The sequence below is a fragment of the Tasmannia lanceolata genome, unplaced genomic scaffold (genome assembly GCF_043159265.1).
Source record: "Tasmannia lanceolata isolate RefF3 unplaced genomic scaffold, GAP_Taslan_0.1 ptg000037l, whole genome shotgun sequence".
Classification (NCBI taxonomy): domain Eukaryota; kingdom Viridiplantae; phylum Streptophyta; class Magnoliopsida; order Canellales; family Winteraceae; genus Tasmannia; species Tasmannia lanceolata.
In genome coordinates this window covers 1,371,975-1,392,177 of record NW_027518714.1, presented here as the reverse complement: position 1 = coordinate 1,392,177, position 20,203 = coordinate 1,371,975, and the positions used below count along the sequence as shown (strand labels likewise).

Below are 20,203 nucleotides of genomic sequence, written 5' to 3'. Positions count from 1 at the left end.
TATCAAACTCCTCCAACTCTTCAAAGTACTTCATTGGAGCAAGCACAAAGGCTTGTACATCTTCAGAAGGCACGAGGAACGAGTGCACACAAATGAAGATGGTGAAGATGGTTAGAAATTAGCTTTTAGATGTACTTAAATATTGAAAGATACAAATGAAAATGGTTAGAAACTATTATTTTTTGATATACTTGAATTTTGAAAGATATATAAAGAAAATATTACATGCACGCTCCCACGGCGCTCCCAAACTTAGACTCTACTAGACCCCACGCTTCCCCGCCCCCGCTTCGTGCTTGTAAGGATGGGCGTATGGTGGTCGATTGGATATTTGGGTTAGATGGCAGCCATTTGGATTTTAGGACAAGTAAAGATAAGGTCAAGGGCTGACCGAGTAGGAAAGGCTTGTGGGCTAGGGTTATGGAAAAAAGAAAGAAGATGAGTTCTTCTTTCCTTTATCACTTACGAGCCGAGCAAGATGAAAGTCCCATGCATGGTTTTGAAGTGCCCAAACATGGATATGCCCACCAACACCTTTCTTTTCCATCAAAATGAGAGAATGAAGTGAGAAATCCTTTTTTTTTTCAACTGACACTCAAAGTCGTAATTTTTCTTTCTGTTACTTCGACAAGAAAAAGATTGATTTGATTCATGTACATTTATTGAACAACAATTACATCAGATTAAAGATTAAAAACAATCAAGAAATAGATAAAAAGAAGAAGAAATCAAGGAGTGAGAGGAAAGAACCTACAATTACACTAGGGTTCCTAGGAGTCACTCCTAAAGCTGAAGCATCTGAGTCCAAAAAGCAAACGGTGGCTGCAAATCTGTAAATTTTATTCATCATCTCTAAGGGGGCCAAAGGCCTGCATACATACATAATTTCCACTCTTGAAGGCTAACTCTGTGTGGGAGCTTGTTATTGCTACTAAGTAGGACATCCAACTCCATCCACGAAAATGTGGTTGCGGGTTTCTAGGAGTCCACTTCAACCACACTTTAACACTTAGGACTATACTAAGACTCTTGATAAACCTTCAGTTAAAACAAGGACTCTTAAAAGAAACATCCAAATAAAAAAAGGACTCTGATAATAAGTAACCCGAAAATCGTTTTCTTTTTCCTCCCGGTCGCATAGCTAAGTTGGGTATTCTTAATTTATTTAAGTGAGGTTAGTGAATTTGAATCTCCCGCGTGTGCCCCACACCATCCTCATGCCAAATCAGTAATGAGGATTTGGGCTTTGGAATTCGGTCCTTCGTGTCTCCTTTGATAGTCTTTAATAGCGAGTTTCTAGGCCTCCTTGCAAACTTTCCAAGGATCTGGGACTCTTCTGGACTTTGCAACGATCTCTGGTTCGTTTTGCGAACACAAAAAGTGTCACCAACGATGACGACAGTTGGCGGCATGCTGGTGGATGGCTTCTTCTGTGAAGGCGGTGGTAGCGTTGGTGGTGGATTGGAGTGCAATCGGTCGGCTTTCTTCTAGGATGGATGAGGTAATGTCTACGGAACGATAAAGGGTTGAAAATGGTAAAAAAGTGGTGCAGATATTAAAATTGGTATCTTGTGGAGGGGTGAAATGGTGTTTTGTGGAATGGTGAAATGGTCGAAGGGGAATAGTACAATGGTGATGACGGTGATAGATGGGTCAGATGCATGAAAAGGAGGTGGAAATACAAAGACAAAATGGCAAAGATGATGATGGTGGCTGTCGGCTACATAAGTAGAGAACTAGCTGCGCAAGTAGAGAATTGATGAACAACAACAGGGAGAAAAAAAAGGTGGAAGAAAAGAGAGGAGAGGGAAAGAGTATCACTGTGTGTGTGTGTGTGAGAGAGAGAAGAGGGAGGGAGATACAGAGAAGAGGGAGGGATATATATATATATATATATATATATATATATATATATATATATATATATAGAGAGAGAGAGAGAGAGAGAGTTAAATCTCATGAAAGAGAGGAAGAAAAGAGGAGAAGAGTGTGAGAGAAGTCTATTTTTCCCACTTTTTACCTTTTTCGCTTTTTTCTTTTCTTTTTTTTCCATTTTTGCTTTCTTTCTTCCTATTTTTTTTTGCTTCCTTTTCAAATATATTTTACTGTTGGCTTTTGCTTATCTATACTTCTTTTTTGGACAACTCAAAAAAATAAACGTACATCCCAGCTGCGCAGCACCGAATGAAAACCCTTGTGATAACTTTAAGCAAGCCAAAAAATACGGAAATGTTACCTATGGATAAGGTGATGCAGGACAAAACCTAGAATAGGGAAGATCCTACACTCCTAATGGGATAAAGGTTTAGGAAATATTTAGGGCTAACATGGAATACTAGAAAACACTTAAAAGACTAACCTAGGGCTGAATTAACACGTGATTATTTTACGGGTAATAGCAAAACGGGGTCAAATTAGCTCAATTTAGGCCAAAAGGGCATTTTGGTAATTTCTGCAAATCTGGAAATTGGTTTAATACTGCTGTCCCAATCTTAGGTTAGGGTTTAGAAGGTAAAAGAAAAGTTAATCTAGGGTTTAGGCTCTGATTTGGTGGTAGGTTTAGGCTACGGGTCTTTTGAAAGGGTTTTCGGGTTTGAAAAGGGTGAAAATTGCAATAAGGCTCAAAACGGATTTAAAGCTATGGTTCTTTGGTGCTTAGGCTGAGATTTAATCATAAAAACAATCCTTCAAAGTCTCGAAAAAAGAAAATTTGATTTACTAACCTTGTTTGTGGTGATTTGATTGAAGAAATAGAAGATAATAGAGGAGAGAAGATGGTTCCAAACCACCAAGAGGAGAAGAGAAGAAGAAGTCTAAGCCACAATAGCTCTCACAAAAGAAAATCTCAATTTTATTCAATATTCAAAGTCAAAAGTCCCTTTACATTGCTTTGATCAGATATATTTATAAGAAAAGAAACCCTAGAAGATAACTAAAGTAAAAACTAATCTTAACAACTCATCTAATCTAATGCAAAGCTAAATAAAGATAAAAACTTACCAAAAATAGTAATCCCATATTTGACCTATACCCCTTCCTGAAAACAATCATAACTTGCACAAAACACATCCAAATCATGTGATCTTGGGCTCGTTAGATAGGTAATCGAAAAACCCTTCTAAAGACACAAAAAACACTTCGGATGAGATTTGAAGCCTAAAAAGTAGCCTACAAATAAGAAGACGAAAATAATAGTTAAAATATAAAAACTTGCTCAACGCCAACGACTTGAACAATCTTTATGATTTTTATCCGCATTATTCTCTCCTGCTTGAAAAAGAACTCGTCCTCGAGTTCTAGTCCGCCTGGATCAAATATGTAGATGATCTGCTGAATCAGTGTAAGTCATAATATGTCAGAGTCTCGAATGCCGTAACAAGCTCGTGGGAACTGTAAGAACCGTCTGAAATGCCAATGGAGTGAGAAGGAAGAAATCGCCCCTGAAAAATTATAAGAACACAAACGGCTGCGGAGAAGTAATCTGGCTCGAAAGATAGCAACGCACTCCTGGATCGGCATGACACCTCTGTGCAGTATCAATCCATGACCATCCTCTAAAATATCAACATCCGCTGGAATCGCAACAGGCTTAGTGAAATCGGCAACAAAAGCATCTACTATAATTGTATCTGGCTCAGTAATGGCAGACTGACAAACCTCCTGAAGATCATCATGTTCACTGATATCGTCGGTCTCAACCTCCGCAATCATCTTGATCGGAGCATCGACTGTAGAGTCAATACTGTCATTGTGCTCATGTACTATAGAATCGGCATCCTCGGTCACAATACTCATCATGGCCTCGATGTTTGCAATCTCTGCAATAGGCTCAGATGCAGTATACACAGCAACTCTGTCATCAGTGGTGCACTCTTCACCAAGAACATTCGACCCATCACTAGCATCAACTGCGTCTGTCATGTCGTGGGAGTGGGTAACATCGGTTGTGGGCTTATAGCTCTCGACTGTGGTAACATTGAATAACGTCGGTTGGTAACATCGATACCATGGAATCTCATGGCTAACGGTTTGTAGCTTTCGAAGGCGGGCTTCATGGTCTCAATTTCAGGCTTCACGGTGTTCTCTACTAAGGCGTATCTCTTCGCGGCTGTTTCTAATAAGTTGGGCCAACTCCTCATTTGATATTTGGTTACCGGATGTCATTGTGTGGTAATCCTTACCACTCCTTGTGGGCATGCAAAGGAAACTAGACACTAATCTGGAGACTAACACCCTAAAAGGTTTCCTACGACTAACTCTAGGCTCTGATACCAAGTTGATGCAAGACAATACCTAGAATAGGGAAGATCTACACTCCTAATGGGATAAAGAGTTAGGAAATATTTATGGCTAACATAGAATACTAGAAAACACTTAAAAAACTAACCTAGGGCTGAATTAACACATGATTATTTTACGGGCAGTAGCAAAACGGGGTCAAATTAGCTCAATTTAGGCCAAAAGGGCGTTTTGGTAATTTCTGCAAGTCTGGAAATTGTTTTAACCACTGCTGTCCAAATCTTAGGTTAGGGTTTAGAAGGTAAAAGAAAGGTTAATCTAGGATTTAGGCTCTGATTTGGTGGTAGGTTTAGGCTACGGGTCTTTTAAAAGGATTTTCGGTCTTGAGAAGGGTGAAAATTGCAATAAGGCTCAAAAGGGATTTAAGCTATGGTTCTTTGGTGTTTAGGCTGAGGTTTAATCATAAAAACAATCCTTCAAAGTCTCGAAACGAGATCTTGAAGAACGAGAGAAATCTATGGATTTTGGATTTTTATATTTTAGGGTTCAAGAACAAAGAAAAAAAGAAAATTTGATTTACTAACCTTCCTTGAGCTGATTTGATTGAAGAAATAGAAGATAATAGAGGAGAGAAGATGAGAGAAGATGGTTCCAAACCACCAAGAGGAGAAGAGAGGAAGAAGTCCAAGCTACAATAGCTCTCACAAAAGAAAATCTCAATTTTATTCAATATTCAAAGGCAAAAGTCCCTTTACATTGCTTTGATAAGATATATTTATAAGAAAAGAACCCTAAAAGATAACTAAAGTAAAAACTAATCTTAACCACTCATCTAATCTAAAGCAAAGCTAAATAAAGATAAAAACTTACCAAAAATAGTAATCCAGTATTTGACCTATACCACTTCCTAAAAACAGTCATAACTTGCTCAAAACACATCCAAATCATGTGATCTTGGGCTCGTTAGATAGGTAGTCGAAAAACCTTTCTAAAGACACCAAAAACACTTCAAAAGGATGAGATTTGATGCCTAAAAAGTAGCCTACAAATAAGATGACGAAATAATAGTTAAAATATAAAAACTTGCTCAACACCAACGACTGGAACAATCTTTATGATTTTTATCCGCATTATAAGGCCAACCGAGGGAAAACTCCCACAACGGCTATACAATCAGAGTTGGCACAATATTCACGGAAAAAGGTTTAAGTTGGCGAGACCCATAATCAAATCTGGTTAGCAACAGTCATCGCAGAAAAAAAAATCATCAGAAAACTTTGAGAACTCACTGGAGAAGATGGGTAGATGACCGACGGTTCGTTGTGCTGCTGGAACAGGAGGCGAGCTTGATCACTTTAATTGATCGGCATGCGAGACTAGAGGTGCCGGAAATGGAAAAAACGGGGTGGTTGGTCTCCCCACAATTGGAGGCTTCTAGTTGGGCGACGGAACAGGTGTCTTCGGAGTCAAGTGGCGAGTGAAGATGGTGGTAGCCCGGTTCTGATCGTGGCATCGCATGGTGGTTATTCTATGGCTGAGCGGAGCACGCATAAAGGACACCAAGTGACTGACACTTTTTCTTATGTCTTCTTGAGGCTGAGAACAATTGTTGTTCTTCACTTGAGGTTCACTTATGAGCAACAATTCGAAAAAAATTTAAGAAAACGGCAGTGATGTTGTTTTTACAAGGGCCGGTCTTTGTTGGTGCTGCAACGAGTTGAGCATCAATTGGGGCTGAGGTTTGGGGCCAAAAAGGGTCTTTTGTGGATTGATACTCAGGTGTTGTCTGGTCTGCGGTTTCTGGTGACTCCAAGGCCGGAAGATTCAGGGTGATGTGTAGGATTGGAAGGTGACAGTTGTTGTTGCTAAACGTCGGCTTTCTTCGGCTTGTTGGGAAAGCAACAAATAACTTAATGAAGTGTAGAAGAAAATATCCAACGGGAAGAACTCCTCGGAGGGTGAAGAAGACCAACGAGTTGATTCGCCAACAAGAACAAAGTAACTAGTGGTTGAAGAAAAATTGTTGAACTTCAATTTTTATCAAACAATTTTCGCAACGATATGTCTTAATCTTCTCGCTAAGATAACACTTGACGTATACGGAGAAGAGGAAGGAAAGGGAAGAAGAGAAATAGGAGAGAAGATATGTAGTAAGAGAAGAAGAAAATTGCACATAATATTATTTCACAAGGCAAAAGCTATATGTCCTATACCTCATCCCCAATACATGGGCAATTAAAAATAAAAAATGGGTTATTAAAAATCAACAAATAAAATAAAATAAATTATAAGGGAAAATATGCCTCTTATTGGGCCCTCATGGGCTTGCCGTGCCTAGAGTACTTATGAAGCGAGTGCCTACAATCCCCTTCATAGACCACCCCTGAAATCATAGATGCTAGGAGGGTTAGGGACTCGGGGTTAATAGTCAACAATCATTCTTACATTAGGCATGTAAACTACGAAGAATTAATATAAGAAGGTTTAAAAAGAGGGCATTTCTTCATCAATAATAGGTTTCTCTAAGGAAAGGTATCCATAATCATAGAAAAGCACTCTAAGAATCATATTGCTTTACAAACTCAACAAACCCATACTCATTTTTCCCTCTTATGTAGCCTTGAAACCCCACAGTCCCTCTCATTTTATTCCAATACATGTTTAATGCCCCTCCCTTTATGTTGTCTATGAAGATTCCCTTTATGTATAAGTGGAATTAGCTTTCCATGTCTTCGAAGGGGCCTTCATCCACTCACTTCATTCTTTTGGAATCCACCTTTTATCTCAATCAAATAATGAAACCTATGTTTCAAATATATATATATATATATATATATATATATATATATATATATATATATAGAGAGAGAGAGAGAGAGAGAGATGAGAGAAAACGGTTCCTACACATGTGTAGAGAGTTCTCTACACATTAGCTTAAAATACAGTGGGGGCCTACATTGTTTGGGTGATCCAAGCCATCCATTTTAAAGGCCCTCATATAGATAGGCTTCCTACAAAAAATCAGATCCATAGGATCATCCCAACCCTACGATTTGTGGAGGTAAAATGGATGTCTTTAAACCTTCACAAATTAGTCCATTTTTTGCCTCCACAGTTCGAATGGTTAGGATGATCCTATGGATCTGATTTTTTGTGGACACCCTATCTATGTGAGGGCCTTAAAAACGAATGGTTTGGATCACCCAAATAATGTGGCCCCCACTATATTTTAAGCTAGTCTGTAGATAACTATCTACACATGTGTAGGAACCGTTCTCTCATATATATATATATATATATATATAGAGAGAGAGAGAGAGAGAGAGAGAGAACGGTTTCTACACACAAGTGTAGATAAGTTATCTACACACTAGCTTAAAATACAGTGGAGGGCATATTGTTTGGGTGATCCAAACCATTCATTTGATTGGCCTTCACATAGATAGGTGTCCACAAAAAATCAGCTCCATAGGGTCATCCCAACCCTACGATTTTGGAGGTAAAATGGACGTGTATAAACCTTCACAAATCTGTCCATTTCTTGCCTCCACGGTTTGAAGGGTTAGGATGATCCTATGGAGCTGATTTTTTGGGCACAACCTATCTATGCGAGGGCCCATCAAATGAATGCTTTGGATCACCCAAACAATGTGGGCCCCCACTGTATTTTAAGTTAGTGTGGAGATCACTTATCTACACTTGTGTGTAGAAACCGTTTTCTCATTTATATATATATATATATATATATATATATATATATATATATATATATATATATATATATATATAGAGAGAGAGAGAGAGGAGGAGGAGGAATGATAGATCCAAGGGAGCCCTTGCATAAAGAGCCAAAAAAGGGCTTTGATTGGACCCACATCATCAAATGTAACTGATTCTACTTTTTCAACCGATTTTAAAATGTAACTGAAAATGATGTGGATCCAATGAAGAGCCCTTTTGCGGCTCTTTATGCAAGGGTTCCCTTGTATCAATCATTGCTCATATGGGAAAACAGTTTGTGAGCTCAAGCTCATATAACTTATATGAGCTCGAGTTCCACTAACACATGGGTCCCACATTTTTCAGGGTGATCCAAAGCATTCATTTGGAAGGCCCTCCCATAGATAGGGTGTGTACCAAAACTCAGATCCATAGGATGATCCTTAACCTCTCCAAAAGTGAAAAAAAATGGGCGTCTGTCCATTTGTCCCTCCACTTTTGGAGGGGTTAGGATGATCCATAGGATCTGATTTTGTAACGACCCGTTTTCCGTCGAGTCGCTACGAGCAAAAGAAAGTAAAAATCATGGAAATAATTTTTTTTTTTTTTTTTTACAAGCATCAACCACGATAGAATCTTATTACAACTTGAATATGTCTTATCATAACAAAGTATCGATAGAAATGGTAAATGACGCAAGGCGTCAAAATGCAAAGACTCCAGGAATAAACTCTCTGATCACACAGTCCCTTATCCCATGGTTCCTTCATTTGCAAATGCTCCGCCTTCTAATGCCTCAACCCCTGTGGTGGAGGAATCAACGTCAGAGCAGGGTCATCCAGAGACCGAGCAAAGTAAAAGAGACAATAATAACAGTGCATACAATATAATCCACATCCTCAATAATGTCTAGAAACAATATCATAAAGTTTACAATGCCCATGGCAATATAAATAAAAGCAATGACAATAATTTCAATTTATACTATGTATGCAACAATTATGAGACAGCACATTCCCCAGGTACATCCGGCTTTTCCCCCATTTATTTTTTTTTTGTCAGTTCTTTTCTGACTTTTTCATTTTATTTTTCTGCCGGTGTCCTTGCCGCACGACTACCCACTACCCCTGTCTGAAGGTAGTGACGTTATGGACTTGGATTACGGTCTCGCATTTGCCGAGCCGGGGATACTATCCCTCCGGGATACTTTCCCTTTTTGGTTGGTTTGCCAACGAAAGGCAGTACACGCTTCTCGCGTTGGCCTTTGGACCTTAGGTCCCAGGATGATTCCACCACACCCTTAAGTTCCCCTTCACTCTACCCCATGTATGCAACATGTATGGAATTACTTACCTTTGCCTTTCTTCCTGCATTCATTTGATTCCAGGCAAGCGAGTATAAATTCACTAAGCAGGTATTTATCAAGCAATTTATAAGCAGAGCTATATTGCATAGACAATTATATTGAATACCATTACAAGACAAGGTCTAGCTGTCACCTGCCTTTTCAAACTTGGAAATGTGAGTGAAATTAGAACCTGAAAAGTCCCAATAGAGTAGGAAATGATTATCCTGAAAATAAGACCACACATACCATTATTTGTATAGTGGTTTATGCGAATACTTATACCCCATTTCTGTCAGATTTGGATTCAAGAATTACTACACCAAAAGCTCATAAATCTGGTATGTTTGGAACCCAAAAACACCCACACGTACAGTGTATAAATCTGTCTGTCAGATTTGGATTCAAGAATTACTACACCAAAAGCTCATAAATCTGGTATGTTTGGAACCCAAAAACACCCACACGTACAGTGTATAAATCTGTCCTGTTTTGGGCTCGGAGATACACACACATACAGTACATAAATCTGTCCCGTTTTTTGATTCAAGAATTACACACCCAAAGCTCATAAATCTGGTATGTTTGGAACCCAAAAACACCCACACGTACAGTGTATAAATCTGTCCTGTTTTGGGCTCGGAGATACACACACATACAGTACATAAATCTGTCCCGTTTTTGGATTCAAGAATTACACACCCAAAGCTCATAAATCTGGTATGTTTGGAACCCAAAAACACCCACACGTACAGTGTTAAATCTGTCCTGTTTTGGGCTCGGAGATACACACACATACAGTACATAAATCTGTCCCGTTTTTGGATTCAAGAATTACACACCCAAAGCTCATAAATCTGGTATGTTTGGAACCCAAAAACACCCACACGTACAGTGTATAAATCTGTCCTGTTTTGGGCTCGGAGATACACACACATACAGTACATAAATCTGTCCCGTTTTTGGAGACATAAGATGCTCTCATTTTCAAACACAACCTGGCCCACTTTTGGTCCTAAAATCTTCGACCAACAGTGTGAAAATCTGGTCCCATTTGGACCTCAATACTTATATATATATAGAACATAAATCTGGACATATTTGGTGATCTCGTTTAAGGTACAAAACAGTACTAGGATTTAAATTTTATAATTAAAATCTATAGATATATACGTACATGTAAGCACAAATTAAATATATACAAATTCCAGGTTTAAACCTAAGTGTATATGCCCATGTAATACAATAGATATTTCAGATTAAATACGGTAAATCAGGCACATAATTTCGCATATATCAATGTAAATATAATTTTTTTTTTTTTTTTTTGATTTAACTATATAACAGTACGCACGTATTCATATGGTTAGGTAAGTCTCCTCCTTGTCTTTTCTTCCTCTCCCTCTATTCTTCTTTTCTTTCTTATTTTCTTATTTATTTTGTTTTGAACGAGTCTCTCTCTCTCTCTCTCTCTCTGCTGAAATTTTGGGCGTGAGAGGAAAGAGAAGACAAGGTCACGATTGTATATGCCCCTCCTTTTGCCTAGTTTCATTTGTTTACAACAACCTTAATTATTTATTTTTAACAGAGATATGGGTTTTGCATATGATGAAATCGTGAGATTTGAGCATGGTTTTTGTGATACATGAGATGTGGAAATCCAAGAATTTAAAAATAAAGACACTTACTTGTTGTAAAAGAATGATGGAGGTTGAAGAAGAATAGAAGGACCAATGGTTTCTTCTCTCTATTTCCTTACTTCTCTTTTCTTTCTTTTCTTTTCTTTTTTTTTCTTCTCTTCTTTTTTTTTTCTTCTTTTCTTTCTCTATTTATAGATGTATTTTCACCCACCATCTTCTTAAAATAAGATTAACAATAATGATTTCACCCACCATTAACAATAATGATTTCACCCACCATCTTCTTAAATAAGATTAACAATAATGATTTCTCCCACCATCTTCTTAAATAAGATTAACAATAATGATTTCTCCCACCATTAACAATAATGATTTCACCCACCATCTTCTTAAATAAGATTAACAATAATGATTTCTCCCACCATCTTCTTAAATAAGATTAACAATAATAATTAATCTCATTAATTATTATTTTTATTGGTAAGTGCAACTATAGTGGTTGTGGCGTGACCCGCTATTTGTGGGTCCTGCATGTTGTGGGGCCCGCTGATGTGGGACCCGCTTGTGTGGGACCCGCTGATGTGGGACCCGCTAATGTGGGGCCCGCTAATGTGGGGCCCGCTTATGTGGGACCCGCTAATGTGGGGCCCGCTTATGTGGGACCCACTTTAAATAGTAATTTTTGAATAGTGACTATTTGGTAATGCCGATGATTACTCACCTATATATTTTTACCGGTTATTACATTCTACCCCCCTTAAAAAAAAAAATTTCGTCCTCGAAATTCCTCTTTATCACTAAATAACTAAAAGCGTACCTCCAAATAATTCTGGAAAATTTTTCTGGATATCCGATTCTCGCTCCCAAGTAGTCTCATTAGCGCCATGGTGACGCCAAAGTACTCTGACAAGGGGAATCGACTTGTTCCGCAAAACTCTATCCTTGCGCTCCAGAATGCGCACAGGCCCTTCCGAAAAGGACCAATCACCCTGAAGCTCCACCTCGTCCTCTTCTAGCACGTGAGAAGGGTCGGGATGATATAGACGAAGCATAGATACATGAAATACGTTATGCATCCTATCAAGGTTTGGAGGTAATTCCAACTCATAAGCTCGAGATCCAACTTGCTTAGAGATGCGATAAGGCCCGATGTAACGAGGGCTCAACTTACCTTTCCTGCCGAACCGCATAACCGCTTTGAAAGGCGAGATTTTAACAAAAACCATATCTCCTTCAGCGAACTCGAGTTCTCTACGCCGCTGATCGGCATAGCTCTTCTGCCTACTCTGAGCTGTCTTTAACCTTTCCCTGATCAAGGTTACTTTCTCAGAAGTTTCTTCCACCAATTTCGGCCCAAGCAACTGCCTTTCACCAACTTCAACCCAACACAATGGTGATCTACAAGCACGACCATAAAGAGCCTCGAAGGGAGCCATCTGAATACTTTGCTGATAACTGTTATTATAAGCAAATTCGACTAGGGGCAAATGACGCTCCCAGTCTCCCCCAAAATCGAGAATACAGGCTCTCAATAGGTCCTCCACAATCTGGTTAACCCTCTCGGTCTGACCATCTGTCTGAGGATGATAGGCCGTGCTAAAATTTAGCTTTGACCCCAAAGCCTCATGCAACCCATGCCAAAACTTAGAAGTGAACCTGGTGTCCCTGTCTGATACTATAGAAGTAGGTACTCCATGCAATCTGATAATTTGAGCTACATACACCTCAGCCAACTTGTTCAAAGTCCAAGTCTTTTTCATGGCAATAAAATGTGCAGATTTGGTGAGACGATCAACAATTACCCAGATGCTATCACAACCGTTCTTGGTTTTGGGCAAACCCATGATGAAGTCCATAGAAATGCTATCCCACTTCCACATGGGTATTTCCAAAGGCTTTAGAGTGCCTCCAGGTTTCTGATGCTCAATCTTTATTTTTTGACAAGTCAAACATTTCGAAACATAGCTAGCCACTTCTCTTTTCATTCCGCTCCACCAGAAGTTTCTTTTCAAATCATGATACATCTTGGTGCTACCCGGGTGAATGGTGTAGCGAGACTTATGAGCCTCATCCAAGATACTCCTTCTGAGATCTTCTTTAGCTGGCACACATATCCTGTCTTTAAAGTACAAGAAACCATCTGCCCCAATTGAAAAGTCTGGTCTGGAATCTACTTCTTTCTTCAACTTGATCAACTCTGCATCATCTGCTTGAGCCGCCTTTATCGACTCCAAAAAGTCTGACTGAACTCGAAAATTTGCTAAGACTGATTTTTCACCCACTTTGCAAATATCCAGAGTCAAATCTCTAAACTGTTCAAGAAGTTTCCACTCTTCCATCAGTAAGCATGCAAGTTTAGCACATCCTTGCCTACTGAGAGCATCGGCAACCACATTGGCTTTACCTGGATGGTAGCTCAATGTAAAATCGTAGTCTTTTAAGAACTCAAGCCACCTCCTCTGGCGCATATTTAATTCTTTCTGATCAAACAGGTATTTGAGGCTTTTGTGGTCCGTAAAAACCTCAAACTTCACACCATACAAATAATGACGCCAGATCCTGAGCGCAAAAACCACAGCTGCCAATTCTAAGTCATGGATAGGGTAATTTACCTCATGCCGCTTCAACTGCCGTGAGCCATATGCAATCACCTTCCCATCCTGCATAAGTACACAACCTAACCCCTTTATGGAAGCATCGCTATAAATAACAAAATCCATTCCTTCAGAAGGAAGGACAAGAACAGGTGACGAAGTCAACCTCTTCTTCAATTCCTGGAAACTGAGCTCACACTCCTCTGCCCAAATAAACTTGACATTCTTTCTAGTCAACTTGGTAAGAGGACCAGCCAATGCCGAAAATCCCTCAACAAATTTTCGGTAATAACCAGCTAGCCCCAAGAAACTCCTGACTTCAGTTGCGCTAGACGGCTGTTTCCAATGCAACACTGCCTCGACTTTAGCTGGGTCCACCGAGATGCCCTCCTTAGAGACCACATGACCTAGGAATGTCACGCTCTCTAACCAAAATTCGCACTTCGAAAACTTGGCAAACAAATGATTCTGCCTCAAAGTTTCAAGTGCTCTTCTCAGATGCTCTGCATGATCTTCCTTGGACTTAGAATAAATGAGTATATCATCAATAAATACTACAATGAACTGATCTAAGAAGGGTTTGAAGATCCTGTTCATTATATCCATAAAGATAGCTGGAGCATTAGTCAATCCAAATGGCATTACCACGAATTCAAAATGACCGTATCGGGTCCTGAAAGCTGTCTTGGATATGTCCCCATCTTTGACACGAAGCTGATGATACCCTGATCTGAGATCAATCTTAGAAAAATGACAAGCTCCCTGCAACTGGTCAAAAAGATCGTCGATCCTAGGCAAAGGATAACGATTTTTGATAGTAACCTTATTCAGTTGCCGATAATCGATGCACAAACGGAGGCTGCCATCCTTCTTTTTAACAAATAGAACAGGAGCACCCCACGGCGAAGAACTTGGCCTGATGAATCCTTTCTCGAGCAACTCAGACAACTGTTCCTTCAATTCCTTCAACTCGGCAGGGGCCATCCGATAAGGTGCTTTGGAAATGGGTAAGGTTCCTGGCTCGAGAGCAATGGTGAAGTCGATCTCCCTATGGGGAGGCAACTCCGTGAGATCCTCTGGAAAAACATCAAGGAATTCACTCACCACGGGAATATCAGCTGTTGATAACCCTACACCATCATCTTCTTTCTTCACATACGCCAAGAAACCTTCACATCCCTTACTTAACATTTTCTGGGCCCTTAATGCAGCAATAATTTTGATCTTGCCAGGGCGCTTCACACCCTCAAACAAGAATTCTTCCTCTCCGGGTATTCTGAACACCACTACCTTATGGAAACAATCCACACTGGCGTGATAAGACGCCAACCAGTCCATGCCTAAGATGACCTGGAAGTCATTCATATTCAGTAATACAAGGTTTCCCAAAAGCTCCCGGTCCTCAATTTTAATTTTGCAATCCTTACATACCAAGTTAGTAATTACTACATCACCTACTGGTGTGACCACTCTCAACGGATGTAGTAAGGGTACAGGAGATAAAGCTAATTCTCGAACAAAATCAGGCGATATAAATGATAATGTAGAGCCAGAATCAAATAAGACATGAACAGATATACCATTAACGAGAAGCTGACCTTCGATAACTGCATCAGATGCTTCAGCATCGCGCTGACTTAAGGCAAAGACCCGATTGATAGGAGCTTGGGGTGCATTTCTTCCTTGAACTGGTATGAGATTTGGGTTTCCCCTCCACTGATTTTGCTGCTGCGGCTGGTATGGAGGTCTAGGAAGAGCCTGCTGTTGCTGCTGATATGGCTGTCTAGCATACTGCTGGCGCTTCTTCTTAGGGCAATCCCTCTGCTTATGGTTGGGATCTCCACAATTGAAACAGACATTCATTGCTTTCCAACACTGGCCTGAATGGAATTTTCCGCAAAGAGAGCACAAGGTCTTGGATTGCGAACCACCATCCGTCCTCTGCTTTTTGGGTGGGGGTCCCTGATTCCTGCTAATAATAGATTGAGATCTAGCTGCCTGTACTGACTTCTCACAGTCTTCCGCCACTTCGGCCTTTTCACAGGCCTCTGCCAAGGTCCTAGAACCAAGGTTAACGATACTCGCCTTAATGGAAGGACGAAGACCGCTAACAAATTTTCTAACCTTATCATTTTCTGTCGCTGCATAACCCGGGGCATAGCGCGACAAAGCCCTAAACTTGGCCCCATATCGAGCCACCGTCAACGTTCCCTGCTTCAGTTCTGCAAACTGTCCTGCTAACTGGTCCTTGATATGCGAAGGGAAAAATTGATTGTTGAATCGTGATTTGAACTGGTCCCAAGTTTCGTTCCTAACCGTCGGGTAATTTTCTTCTACTGTTTGCCACCAAACACCGGCATCGTCTTTTAGTTGGAATGATGCAAGGCGGATCCTTTGAGTATCAGTGCAATTCATCACTGCGAAGATCCTTTCCATTTCAACTAACCAATGGTCAGCTGCTAAGGGTTCTCCTTCTCCATTAAATTCAGAGGGATGGTAGTCCCTGAACTGTCTATGGACTTGAGTGGTATCCTCATGATATCTTGGCTCCTGACGAGTCCCAATGCTCGCTGCAATGGCCTGAAGAGCTGCTTGATTTGCCTCTTGATTTGTCCTGAGGATTTCAGCCAGTAATTGTAGGTCATCTTGATTCTGATCCTGAGTTGGGCCCTGGGTATTGTTGTCAGGCGCAGGAGCTTGGTTAGTGTTGCCATTACTGCCAGTTTGCTTCCTTCTTGAATACATCTATAAGATACAAGAATACATGGAATGAGGAGAAAACTATGGGTCAGAACGAAATCTCTTTATTTCACAACTAAATTTCGAGGTACCATGAAGTTTCTAATCAATTGTTTACTTACTAAGGTTTTTAGGGTAGTTCTCCTATCTCGTTCGAATTCTCGGTTGACCTTAAAGGTGTGACATATCATATGTCACCTATTACCTATCTAACCCAAATTAACGACTCAACCCACAAGCACCAGATTTTCCGTAAAACCTGGCTTTGATACCACAACTGTAACGACCCGTTTTCCGTCGAGTCGCTACGAGCAAAAGAAAGTAAAAATCATGGAAATAATTTTTTTTTTTTTTTTTTACAAGCATCAACCACGATAGAATCTTATTACAACTTGAATATGTCTTATCATAACAAAGTATCGATAGAAATGGTAAATGACGCAAGGCGTCAAAATGCAAAGACTCCAGGAATAAACTCTCTGATCACACAGTCCCTTATCCCATGGTTCCTTCATTTGCAAATGCTCCGCCTTCTAATGCCTCAACCCCTGTGGTGGAGGAATCAACGTCAGAGCAGGGTCATCCAGAGACCGAGCAAAGTAAAAGAGACAATAATAACAGTGCATACAATATAATCCACATCCTCAATAATGTCTAGAAACAATATCATAAAGTTTACAATGCCCATGGCAATATAAATAAAAGCAATGACAATAATTTCAATTTATACTATGTATGCAACAATTATGAGACAGCACATTCCCCAGGTACATCCGGCTTTTCCCCCATTTATTTTTTTTTTGTCAGTTCTTTTCTGACTTTTTCATTTTATTTTTCTGCCGGTGTCCTTGCCGCACGACTACCCACTACCCCTGTCTGAAGGTAGTGACGTTATGGACTTGGATTACGGTCTCGCATTTGCCGAGCCGGGGATACTATCCCTCCGGGATACTTTCCCTTTTTGGTTGGTTTGCCAACGAAAGGCAGTACACGCTTCTCGCGTTGGCCTTTGGACCTTAGGTCCCAGGATGATTCCACCACACCCTTAAGTTCCCCTTCACTCTACCCCATGTATGCAACATGTATGGAATTACTTACCTTTGCCTTTCTTCCTGCATTCATTTGATTCCAGGCAAGCGAGTATAAATTCACTAAGCAGGTATTTATCAAGCAATTTATAAGCAGAGCTATATTGCATAGACAATTATATTGAATACCATTACAAGACAAGGTCTAGCTGTCACCTGCCTTTTCAAACTTGGAAATGTGAGTGAAATTAGAACCTGAAAAGTCCCAATAGAGTAGGAAATGATTATCCTGAAAATAAGACCACACATACCATTATTTGTATAGTGGTTTATGCGAATACTTATACCCCATTTCTGTCAGATTTGGATTCAAGAATTACTACACCAAAAGCTCATAAATCTGGTATGTTTGGAACCCAAAAACACCCACACGTACAGTGTATAAATCTGTCTGTCAGATTTGGATTCAAGAATTACTACACCAAAAGCTCATAAATCTGGTATGTTTGGAACCCAAAAACACCCACACGTACAGTGTATAAATCTGTCCTGTTTTGGGCTCGGAGATACACACACATACAGTACATAAATCTGTCCCGTTTTTTGATTCAAGAATTACACACCCAAAGCTCATAAATCTGGTATGTTTGGAACCCAAAAACACCCACACGTACAGTGTATAAATCTGTCCTGTTTTGGGCTCGGAGATACACACACATACAGTACATAAATCTGTCCCGTTTTTGGATTCAAGAATTACACACCCAAAGCTCATAAATCTGGTATGTTTGGAACCCAAAAACACCCACACGTACAGTGTTAAATCTGTCCTGTTTTGGGCTCGGAGATACACACACATACAGTACATAAATCTGTCCCGTTTTTGGATTCAAGAATTACACACCCAAAGCTCATAAATCTGGTATGTTTGGAACCCAAAAACACCCACACGTACAGTGTATAAATCTGTCCTGTTTTGGGCTCGGAGATACACACACATACAGTACATAAATCTGTCCCGTTTTTGGAGACATAAGATGCTCTCATTTTCAAACACAACCTGGCCCACTTTTGGTCCTAAAATCTTCGACCAACAGTGTGAAAATCTGGTCCCATTTGGACCTCAATACTTATATATATATAGAACATAAATCTGGACATATTTGGTGATCTCGTTTAAGGTACAAAACAGTACTAGGATTTAAATTTTATAATTAAAATCTATAGATATATACGTACATGTAAGCACAAATTAAATATATACAAATTCCAGGTTTAAACCTAAGTGTATATGCCCATGTAATACAATAGATATTTCAGATTAAATACGGTAAATCAGGCACATAATTTCGCATATATCAATGTAAATATAATTTTTTTTTTTTTTTTTTGATTTAACTATATAACAGTACGCACGTATTCATATGGTTAGGTAAGTCTCCTCCTTGTCTTTTCTTCCTCTCCCTCTATTCTTCTTTTCTTTCTTATTTTCTTATTTATTTTGTTTTGAACGAGTCTCTCTCTCTCTCTCTCTCTCTGCTGAAATTTTGGGCGTGAGAGGAAAGAGAAGACAAGGTCACGATTGTATATGCCCCTCCTTTTGCCTAGTTTCATTTGTTTACAACAACCTTAATTATTTATTTTTAACAGAGATATGGGTTTTGCATATGATGAAATCGTGAGATTTGAGCATGGTTTTTGTGATACATGAGATGTGGAAATCCAAGAATTTAAAAATAAAGACACTTACTTGTTGTAAAAGAATGATGGAGGTTGAAGAAGAATAGAAGGACCAATGGTTTCTTCTCTCTATTTCCTTACTTCTCTTTTCTTTCTTTTCTTTTCTTTTTTTTTCTTCTCTTCTTTTTTTTTTCTTCTTTTCTTTCTCTATTTATAGATGTATTTTCACCCACCATCTTCTTAAAATAAGATTAACAATAATGATTTCACCCACCATTAACAATAATGATTTCACCCACCATCTTCTTAAATAAGATTAACAATAATGATTTCTCCCACCATCTTCTTAAATAAGATTAACAATAATGATTTCTCCCACCATTAACAATAATGATTTCACCCACCATCTTCTTAAATAAGATTAACAATAATGATTTCTCCCACCATCTTCTTAAATAAGATTAACAATAATAATTAATCTCATTAATTATTATTTTTATTGGTAAGTGCAACTATAGTGGTTGTGGCGTGACCCGCTATTTGTGGGTCCTGCATGTTGTGGGGCCCGCTGATGTGGGACCCGCTTGTGTGGGACCCGCTGATGTGGGACCCGCTAATGTGGGGCCCGCTAATGTGGGGCCCGCTTATGTGGGACCCGCTAATGTGGGGCCCGCTTATGTGGGACCCACTTTAAATAGTAATTTTTGAATAGTGACTATTTGGTAATGCCGATGATTACTCACCTATATATTTTTACCGGTTATTACAGATTTTTTGTGGACACCCTATCTAGGTAAGGGTCTTTCAAATGAATGGTTTGGATCACCATAAAAATGTGGGCCCACCCTGTGCACTCGAGCGCACAAACAGTTTTCCCTATATATATAAATAAACGCCTGTGTTTGCTTGAGCGCACAAACAGTTTTCCCTATATATATAAATAAACGCAAACCATCAATGCCTGTGTTTGCTTGTAATTATACATGCAGGTAATATTTTGGATTTAAAATAATAAATAGTTGGCATTACATGGGTATGCTCAAAATCTTATTCTATTAGCAAGCCAACAATCTCTCGCCTAAAAACAGAAGCCTCAATAACCAACAGTTCATAATTTCCTTAGGCTAAAATTTCACTCTTTTTTTGTGCATTCTAACAAATTTGTAAATCAAGATCAATTAAATCCATATACAAAAAGCATCAGTAGAAAATTTAAAC

The 20,203-nt window shown here is 39.4% G+C and overlaps 2 protein-coding genes across 6 annotated transcripts in view; both read right to left on the bottom strand.

Moving 5' to 3' along the window:
* GMI1 (gamma-irradiation and mitomycin c induced 1) overlaps positions 1-20,203 on the bottom strand; it is a 76,642-nt gene that overhangs the window by 31,569 nt on the left and 24,870 nt on the right. The window lies entirely within an intron of this gene.
* Positions 8,458-20,069, bottom strand: LOC143861053 (uncharacterized). 5 transcript variants are annotated; one of them, XM_077371940.1, is made up of 3 exons: positions 19,056-19,899; positions 15,137-16,283; positions 8,473-8,762 (listed from the first exon to the last, which is right to left on the bottom strand). In XM_077371940.1, exons 2-3 carry the CDS (start codon positions 16,281-16,283, stop codon positions 8,710-8,712), a joined length of 1,200 nt encoding a protein of 399 aa, XP_077228055.1. In that variant the 5' UTR covers positions 19,056-19,899; the 3' UTR covers positions 8,473-8,709. The 5 variants fall into 5 exon arrangements, 1 of the variants encoding a protein (XP_077228055.1); XR_013239864.1 differs by lacking the exons at positions 8,473-8,762; positions 15,137-16,283 and adding exons at positions 16,292-16,825; positions 17,526-17,594 and having other exon boundaries at positions 19,056-20,069; XR_013239865.1 differs by lacking the exons at positions 8,473-8,762; positions 15,137-16,283 and adding exons at positions 16,292-16,825; positions 17,526-17,560 and having other exon boundaries at positions 19,056-20,069.